The sequence below is a fragment of the Microtus ochrogaster genome, chromosome 4 (genome assembly GCF_000317375.1).
Source record: "Microtus ochrogaster isolate Prairie Vole_2 chromosome 4, MicOch1.0, whole genome shotgun sequence".
NCBI lineage: Eukaryota > Metazoa > Chordata > Mammalia > Rodentia > Cricetidae > Microtus > Microtus ochrogaster.
In genome coordinates, this window is record NC_022011.1 from 14517459 (window position 1) to 14527633 (window position 10175).

General features: G+C 45.8%; 1 protein-coding gene across 1 annotated transcript; it reads right to left on the reverse strand.

Annotated features, from left to right (window-relative positions):
* Nucleotides 1-273: 273 nt before the first annotated feature.
* On the reverse strand, nt 274-9961 carry Arl2bp (ADP ribosylation factor like GTPase 2 binding protein). Its single transcript, XM_005345595.3, has 6 exons — nt 9915-9961; nt 9180-9241; nt 4649-4755; nt 3494-3579; nt 2821-2917; nt 274-1780 (listed from the first exon to the last, which is right to left on the reverse strand). Exons 1-6 carry the CDS (start codon nt 9950-9952, stop codon nt 1679-1681), a joined length of 492 nt encoding a protein of 163 aa, XP_005345652.1. The 5' UTR covers nt 9953-9961; the 3' UTR covers nt 274-1678.
* Nucleotides 9962-10175: the final 214 nt, after the last annotated feature.

A 10175-nucleotide genomic window follows, 5' to 3' on the forward strand; every position in this document is an offset into this window, starting at 1 on the left:
CTCTTAACCACCGAGACCTTCAGTAATTTGCCTATATTTGTTCAATTGCTTTTTTCAACCAGGCAGGCTGGCCAACAAACCTTAGCAAGTGCTTTCAGCACGCTGCCTGCGGTGAGCACTTTTGCTCCCAAAAGGAACAGGAAGGGAAAGCTAGCCTGAGACATGGTGACATTTACAGAGCTGGCTCCACAAGGGCCTTTGATGTCAGAAGACCAAAGCAACAATAACCGGATGACAGTAGTTACATTAAAGTGGACAATGCACGTAGAATGATTACTCTTGCCAAACACCTCAAATTTTACTCGTTTTACAAAAGCACTAAGTGACACATTGCTACAGAAAAAACACAGCGCTTTGTTTACATCCTGTAAAGTCAGAATGGTCACATGGAAAGTCAGTGTGGATTCTTATTTTTACTATAAAAGTTAAAGCCAGAAGCATACATTAGGAATCAAACTGTTTTCTTCTTTCTAGAGATGTGACACACGTTTTCTGGTTGGTGACAGTAAACCAACACAAAAACTGTCTACTGCACTGCCTCTCCCCCCAGGCTGAGCTGGATCAGGGGAGCATCAACTTGGCAGGAGAGATTGTTGGGAACAAATTGCAGAGTCCCTACTCTCCCAACAGAAAACCAGCTCATTGGCATACACAGTGGACTGCAGACAAGCATGCGCAAGCACACTTAGCACACTGTCGTGACAGGACTGCAGACAAGCATGCGCAAGCACAACTACCACACTGTCATGAAGGGACTGCAGACAAGCATGCACAAACATTTAGCACACTGTCGTGACGGGACTGCAGACAAGCATGCACAAGCACACTATTGTGATGGGACTGCAGACAACCATGCATGGGCACACCTAGCATGCTGTCCTGACAGCTGCAACCTATTTCTAGCATACAGCCTGCTTGCAACGGTGCCCAAGAGGGGCACTAATCAGAAAGCAGATTTGCACTCACAACTAAAAAGCACACAGCATATAATACTTTGATCTTTTAAGTGGTTGATCTTGGGCATTCCAAGATCATACTCACTAGGTTAGCCTGAGTTTTCATCTATAAAAATATGTTTCTTGAAAATAATGCTTAGAGACTTAAGAGAAACAATAGGACTACAGCAAGAGCAGCAGCATTTGCTGCTCAAAGGACTGCTAATGTAAGATGGGGAGCTCCTTTTCACTTGTGGGTAGAGGACATCTCTCTTAGTCGATTCCTGCAGCCGCTCAAGCTGTGATCACAGGAGATTCAGAAGCCCAGACAGGCAGCTGGCCCCAGTAACTCCCTAGATAAACATTCCCAAACGAAAACCCCACCGACAATGAGGACATAATGACCCATGTAAAAACAGTTGTGGGTGCACAAGGACTCGTGTAAAGCCTGCTGGGATGAAGGGCTCACGATGGTGTGTTGTCCACACTGCTGACACACTACACTACCACACTGCTGGCGAAGGCCCTGGAGGGGCCTGCATTGGGACAGGAGGATGAACACGAGGTTACTGACTACAAGTTGTTTCTGGACAACGGCCAGGAGGGTCAGTCATGTTTCCCAGGACTCAATACTACATAGGAATGTACATGCTACAAGCTGTGGCACAGTTGGTCTTTCCATTTCTGAGCTGGCTGGGCTGGTGACCTCACAGTGTGGTCACACCCATGTCTGCAGGTGGAACCTAGTGCCGCAGGTTGTTCTGGGAAGCTGCTGTAGAAGACGACTTGCACAGAGAAGTCACGACCAAGCCACTGCTTAAGTCCAGTCCTCGGCCTTCCTTTTCCTACAGGCAGAAGCAGAGAACTTCAAAGTGTCAGCAATGGAAAGAGCTTTCCTAACCCAGGAGTCACCAGGGTTAGGAAGTAAGGACAGCAGGGTAGGAGTGTGAGCTCCCAAGGAACACACAGGGAGGGACAAGGCAACAGGTTATTTCCAGTTTTTCTTAATTATGGCCTTAGATATGCTGCGGGGGGTGGGGGGGGGGACTTTCTTGGGGCTGGAGAAATGGTTTGGTGGTTAAAAGCACTGGCTGCTCTTCCAGAGGACCTGGATTTGATTCCCACCATCTTAGCACATAACTGTCTATAACTCCAGTCCCGGGGATCCTACCCCATCTTCTGATTTCCATGGGCACCAGGTATACATGTGGTGCGCTGACATACATACAGGCAGACACTTATATACATAAAAAAAATAATAAAGTTTATAAATCATTGACTAGCTGGGTAGTGATGGTGCACACCTTTAATTCCAGCATTTGGGAGGTAGAGGGAGGTGGATCTCTGAGGTCAAGGTCAGCCTGGTCTACAGAGTGAGTTCTAGGACAACCAGGAATACACAGAAACCCTGTTTTAAAAAAGAAATAAAAGACTAAGTGGGAATGGGCATAGCGCCATGCCTTTAATTTAATTCTAGTACTCAGGAGACTGAGGCAGGAGGATCTCTGAGTTTGGCCGGCTTGGTCTACATAGCAAATTCCAGGCTATACAGCAAGACTCTGTCTCAGTACATACACAAGCAAGTATGGCAGCTGCTCATTGCTTGAAACTGTTTTCTTCTTATTTAAAGGAGTCTGAACAGTAAAGTGACAGAATGAGATTTACTCTTTGTTGGGAACACTGAGTTTCATCAAGACATAGAGAGGTCCTGGCTGGCATGGAGCAGCAGCTTCTATTTATTCCTCAAAAGCTAATGAACAAACTAATACTAGCCATTTTAGGCAGGGGACAAAAGATAGAAGGCACAGGGCAGGCTGTCTGCAGCTCTACCTCTTGATCTCTGTGTGGCTTACTGAGGCTAAGTAGGGGAGCACTCATAACTTACCGCTCTGTAGTACAGGAACATCTCCTTGAAAGCCAGAAAGTCCGTGAATGTGAGCAGCATGTCAAAGATGTCACCAGCCACTTCATCCTTATGGTGTCTGAAAAGGACAGAGGGTTGGCTTTGTGAATCAACAGGAAGACAGATTCCTTTCAAGGTACACTAGTCAGGCACAGTGGGGCATGCCTGTCAGCACCCGGGCGGAGGCAGAAGGATGAGGCTTGTAATCAGCCTTGGCTATAAAAGAACCCTGTCTCAAAGCAAATAAACAAAAACGATAGACAGACAGACAGACAGATAGTAGGGGCAGGAGAGATGGCTCAGTGGTTAATAGCACTTGCTGCTCTTGCAGAGGACCCAGGATTGTTCCTGGGATGCATGTGGTCACTCACAATTGCCTGAATTTACAGCTCTAGAGGATCTAAAACCCTCTTCTGGCTTCTGTATGCTCCTGCACACACATGGTGCACATAAACTCATGCAGGCTCACACACATACACATAATTTCAAAAATGAATAAATTAATCTCTTTAAAAAAAATGCCTTGCAAAGGCATAGCGGACCTCCCACTCAGGGCCCAGCCACCCAGAAGTCTCAGTGAAGAAAAGGAGAGTGGGTTTTCTTCAGTCTCAGGAGGAAGAGGGGGAGCACAGAATCAGAGATGAGCTCAACTCACTGCAGTGTGGTTGTGAAAGCCGCCATGTTGAAGCCTGGGATACGCTCCAGCAGCTGCTCTTCAATGTACTTCTCTACCAGGGAAATCTGCAATGGTGGAAACAGCAATTTGTGGGCCCTCTGGGAAGAAGGGAAACTTTGCAGAGCCTAAATCTGTCCTTGGCAGTCATCACTTGAGATCATGTGTGCATGTGAGCGTGTGTGCGTATGTGTGTGATGTGACTGCATATTTTTTTTTTTTTTTTTTGGTTTTTCGAGACAGGGTTTCTCTGTGGCTTTGGAGCCTGTCCTGGAACTAGCTCTGTAGACCAGGCTGGTCTCGAACTCACAGAGATCCGCCTGCCTCTGCCTCCCGAGTGCTGGGATTAAAGGCGTGCGCCACCACCGCCCGGCGTGACTGCATATTTGATATCAGTGCAAACGGCTGCAGAAGCCAGAGGAAGGTGTCGGATCTTCTAGAACTAGAGTTATAGGTAGTTGTTAGCCACTGGATGAGCTGTTGGAATCAATCTGCAGTCCTCTGGAAGCCATCTGTCCAGCCCCGTGTTTTTTTAATTTAATTTATCATTACTGGGTGTATGATGTATGTGTGAGGGGGCATGCATGTGCTACAGTGTGCATGTGGACGTCAAAGGACAATTTCTATGGAATCAGTTCTCTACCTCTTGCTGGCTTATTTTTCACAGCACACAAATGCAAAGTATCCCAACTGGAGACAAGATTATGGTAAAGGCAAATTTGTTTTAGTCAAGAAGTTGCAAGCTCATCAAATACTTCATGAGTGCCTTTTAGAAAATAGCTCCAGGATCTGGCAAAAGGAAATGATCTAATCCGGATGTAATCAGCACTGCTTTTGGCAGTGCTGGCATATGTAAAAAGTAAACCAATTCCAACTTTTTTTTTTTTAAAGAAATAATCTTGCTAAACAATCTAAGCTGACTTAAAATTCAGTAGGTAGCCCAGGCAGGCTTATAGCTTGCAGCCATCCTCCTGTCTCAGCCTCCTTAGTGCTGATTTACATGTTCCACCAAGCTTTATAACACCTTTTGATACTAATTCAAGCTTCTTGAAGATATATATTAATTATACATAATGGATCTAAGTTCAAATTTTAAAGAAGCTCTAATCTTCTGGTAGGAGAGACAGATTTACTTACATATTCATTAAAAATGGGGGTATAGGTGAGTTTATTCTCTTCAGTGTCTTCAAACTCCTGGTAGTACTTGTCCATGAAGTTCCTCTGCAGTAACTGGAACTCGTCATCTGACACAGGGAAGTTCATTCTTTGTAATGAGGTGCAAGGCTACAGCTGCTTTTCCAGCAGCCGCATTGCAACTCACAGCCAAACTCGGGTCCCAAAAGGTCTGATGCCCTTGTCTGCCCCCCACAGGCATCAGACACACATCCATTCAAGTGAAACACTCAGAAATATAATAAAATAATAAATAAATACAAAATCTAATTAAAAATTTAATAAGGTATACCTAAAATTTAAAACTTCAACCTTTTCAAAATATGCAATTTGCTGGCTTGTAAGTGTGCTCACATTGCTTTGCAATATTTTATTTTTTTAGCTTTCTGAGATAAGGTCTCCACAGATATATATTCTTGGCTGGCCTGGAATTCACTATGTAGACAGGCTGGTCTTGAATTTGTAGCCATCCTCCTGACTCTGGGTGCTGAGGTCACAAATCAAGAAAATTATCTACAATCAAAGCTGGGCAGTACTGGCACACACCTTTAATCCCAGCACTTGGGTGGCAGAGGCAGGCAAATCTCTGAGTTCTAAGCCAGCCTAGTCTACAGAGCGAGTTCCAGGGTAGCCATGACTATACAAACCCTGTCTAGAGAAACAAAAAACAAAAACAAAACAAAACAAAACCGTGCTGGAGAGATGGCTCAGTAGTTAGGAAGAATGTCTCTTAACCTCTTAACTTCTTCCAGAGGTCCTGAGTTCAATTCCCAGCAACCACATGGTGGCTTACAACCATCTATAATGGGGTCCAATGCCCTCCTCTGTTGAGCAGAGGACTATACAGACAGAACACTCATATACATAAACAAAAATAAATATTTTAAAAAATAAAAAAGAGGTATATGCCCTAATATATCCAAACAGAATAACTTGTGAATGCCCCTCACACTAAATGCTCACCAAGAACTCTCTTTCACACATAAATTTACTGTGAACACAAAAGGTCAGTTCTCAGATTGGGAAACTTTAATGGCAAGAAGCTCCATCTCTCCTATTTAAATTTTTTACAATTAAGTGACATTTTTAGTTATTTATTTTTATGTGTGCATGTGCATAGGCATTTCATGGTGTAAGGGAGGAGGTCAGAGAAAAACTTGTAGGAGAAGGCTCTTCCCTTTTACTGCCCACCACTAGTCTTGGGAATTGAACTCAGGTCATCAGACTTGGCAGCAAGTGTTGCCATCTCATTGGCCCTCATTTTTAAAAATTTTTATTTTATTTAAAAGATTTATTAATTTATTATATATACAATGTTCTGCTTTCATGTCAGAAGAGGGCACCAGATCTCATTATAGATGGTTGTGAGCCACCATGTGGTTGCTGGGAATTGAACTCAGGACCTCTGGAAATGCAGCTAGTGCTCCTAACCTCTGAGCCATCTCTCCAGCCCTAATTTTTTTTTTAAATATTTATTTATGTATTTATGTATTTATTTATTATGGATACAATATTCTGTCTACATGTATGCCTACAGGTTAGAAGAGGGCACCAGACCCCATTACAGATGGTTGTGAGCCACCATGTGGTTGCTGGGAATTGAACTCAGGTCCTTTTGAAGAACATGCAATGCTCTTAACCGCTGAGCCACCTCTCCAGCCCTAAATTTTTTTTAAAAAAAAATTTTAAGCTACATATTTATTTTGAAACAGGGTCTCACTGAGTAGCCCTGACTGGCCTGGAACTCACAACAATCCACTTGCCCTGCCTCCTGAGTACTGGAATTGATGGCATGTGCCATGACACCCACCTAGAGATTGGGTGTTGACTCTCCTCAGACTGAACCTGGACTGTAGGCTTGAAAGCCATTTTGCTGCTCCCTTTGTCCCATTTTACTATCATTTTAGAAGCAGTAGTGAAGACCATACAGTGGGTTAAAGGCTGGGGCCTGCAAGAGGCCACTGCTTGGGTCAAACCCTACCTCCGCAGTAAACTCTGTGTGATCTTAGATAAGTAGCCTTATTTCTGCAGACCTTAATCTCCTCAACTGTCTGTCCATCACAGGGGCTCACGGGGTGGAATTCAGGAGAGTCTAGGAACAGATTTACAGCAAACACTTGAGGTCAGGGTGTAGGGATTCTGACAATGGAACTGACTAGCCTTTCTATAACAGGGAAACCTTCAAAAGTGACCCAGACCTAAAGAAGCCCATTTCTCCACAATAGGAGGATATCCACGGTGGGCAAAACAACTCAAAACTCCTCGGGAGTTTGCTTCTGCTGAGACATGGGATGTGAAGGTTCAAAAGTGTTGTCTCTGGTTTTCCAGACTAATCTGGGTTAAGACACACACCAAAATTCAGACAAAATTAAGGGTCTTCTCTTAATTGTGGGAAAAATTGATAAACTATGAAAACTTTGTCCAACTTAGTTCCTTCCTAGTTTTCTTCAGTTTTGGATTTATTACTACTTTCTGGTTACTTAGTAGAATAGACATATGCTTAAAGGTATCCAGAAATAGGAACCAAGAGTGCATGGAAATAGGAAATAGGAGGGTACATTGGCTCCTGCCTGCAACCCTAGCACCAGGGAGGCAGGAAGAGGGAAGAGCAAGGCTGGCCTGTACATGAGACCCTAAAAACAATGCTCTCAACACAGAACCAAACAAAAAACACATCAAGAAAACAGAGGGATCCAAGTCATCTGTAGTGGCTCATACCTTTAATCCCAGGTATATGGGTCTCTGAGTTGAAGGCTAGCCTAGTCTACGGAGTTAGTTCAAGAACAGCCAGGGCTACACAGAGAAATCCTGTCTCAAAAACAACAACAATAACAACGAAAACTAAAGGCAATAGCAACTAAAAAAGAAAATAAAGTGATCCAAGGAGATTTGACACCTTGTTTTTGCTTGGTCAAGTGTTGCATAGGGTTATGAGTTATGTTCTGTTCTGCATGAAAATGTTAAAGCTCGCCGGGCAGTGGTGGCGCACGCTTTTAATCCCAGCACTCAGGAGCAGAGGCAGAAGGATCTCTGTGAGTTCGAGGCCAGCCTGGTCAACAAGAGCAAATTCCAGGACAGACTCCAAAGCCACAGAAAAACCCTGTCTCAAAAAAAAAAAAAAAAAAAAAAAAAAAAAAGAAAGGAAGGAAATGTTAAAGCTCAAAATGACTCAAAATCGCTCTTGTTGCATATGTAAGATAAAGTCAGCCAGTATTACCTGAAGTCTTGCCAAGAGCTCTGTCCTACCTACCAGGTGACTGATCTTCTGAATTTGTCTCCTCTGAGGCCTTGAATCAATCAATGGCCATTACTGAAGAAAGCCAGGACCTGAACTCCCCCAAACCTCTTGCCTCTGCCTGCCTGTACTGAGATTATAGAGGTGTGCCATATACCAGGTTTCGGCTTTCTTATTTTTAACTATATTTCTATTTATTTAGTTTGCGCATGGGCACGTGCCTGCTACAGCCTGTGTGTGGATGTCTGAAGACAGCCTTTGGGAGCCAGTTCTATTTTGTAGATCCCGGGGATTGAACTAGCATTGTCAGGCCTGTTGGTGAGAGCCTCTACCCGCTGACCCTACTTGTTTCTAAGACAATTGTTTTTGATAAGGAAAGGATATTTATTTAGCCCACAGGTCTAGAGCCTGAAAGTCCCCATAGCATGCCACCAGCTCTGGCTGATGACACCACAAAGTTCACACAGCAAGACAGGAAGCCTGAAAGCTGGAAGGGGCTGGGCTTACTCTTCCATAACAACCTCCTATGGAGAACTGACCAAGGTCCCACAAGATCTAGGCCATGGCAGCAAGCATGTCCACCCACCTCCTACCAGGCCCCAACTCTTAGTGCTCCCATCACCTACCATACTGGGTACCAACCTCCAGCACACAAGGCTTGGGGACCACATCCACCCCTCTACAACAGATGGTGGGCCATCCACCTCCTGTCCCTTCTCAGTCCAGCTAAACTCACTAGGCCCTGGAGCGGGGTGCAGAGACTCCAGCTCCCAGTCTGCTATATACATGACTGAGGCCCATATCACAACCTTTATACCCTGCTACACAAACCGTTGACTGAGGCCCATTAAGACAACAAGTCTTAGTATGGCTAGCTTACTATTATGTTGTGCTGTGTTAAAATTTTGGTGTACCTGGATGTTCTGTGTTTTAAAAATTAACTCCTCAAATGTATTTCTTTGCATGCTTTTCTAAGCAAAGGTTTGGGCTGTTGAGGTGGTTCAGGGGCTAAGGGCACTGCTAGACAAGTCTGACAACCCGACTTCAACCCTCAAAACCCACATCAAGGTGGAAGGAGAGAATCAACTCTACAAAGTTGTCCTCTGCCTGCCACTTGTGCGCAGTGGCCTAGGAACACCCTCCCCCCCCACACCCCCAATCACCATAAATGAATACATTTAAAATATTGTTCTAAAGCAAGGGTCTACCTACATAAGAATTAAGGGACTAGAGGGATCGCTTAGTGGTGTAGAAACTTACCCATAATAATGTCTTCCAAACACCCAACTACAGCATCAAATTCTGCATCAGAGGCGGAGGAGCTGAAAAACACATGAGGAATAGGTGCCGGACCAAATAATTATTTTTGAAGTTGAATTTATGTTTTCTGTGGGGATTGAACCCAAGGCCTTGATTGAACATACTAGGCAATCACAACAACAAAGCGTTTATAATGTAACATTTCCAACGTGCATAAAAAGAATAGAAAGATGAACTTCACGGCACTCAATTTCAGCAGTCAAGGATTACTGTCTAGTCTAGAAATTCTAAATACAGAAAAACATCCGTGACCGAACCCTAGGTAAGGCGATCACAAAAGCAGCAAACAATATGGATGTGGGGAGCTGAGGCTGGCGTGGCACATCCTCTGACTTCTGCATGTATCACCCGCGGGATCTACTCACCGCATACTGGCTCTTAGCGCCAGACAGGTGCTGGTGAGGGTGACCACCGGAGGAGCACGGGCCCAGGGGGTAACTGGATCAGGAGTGGCCTGAGACAGCGGTGAGGCCGCCGCCAGCCCTGGGCAGCTCAAGCCCTCTAGGTTTTACTGACGGCCAAGATTGAGGCCAGAGGATTGTGATGGAAGCGCTGGTAAACGGTGACACAGCCCCGCGGAGGCCGCGGGTGGGGAAACGCCCCGCTGGAGCGGAGCCCCGGCCCCGGCCCGCCCGGCCCGCCTGGCCCGCGCCCGACCCAGCAGGCGTCACTCACAAGGACAGCGCGAAGCTCTCTTCTTCGATGGCGTCCATCGTTGGGGCACCCCCGTCACCGGCCCGGGCCTGCGGCCCCGCCGCAGCCTCCAACCGTGCCCGCCGCTGGGCCTGGCTCCGCTCTGGCCCGCGCTGCCTCAACCGCATCAAGGCCCCTCAGGAGGCCGCGCCCGCACCCCGCCCAGCGATCGCGCGAGGCCAGGGCTGAGGCTCCCGGCTGGGCCCTGCGCCCGCCGGACTCTCGCGGGGACACCCCCGCTAC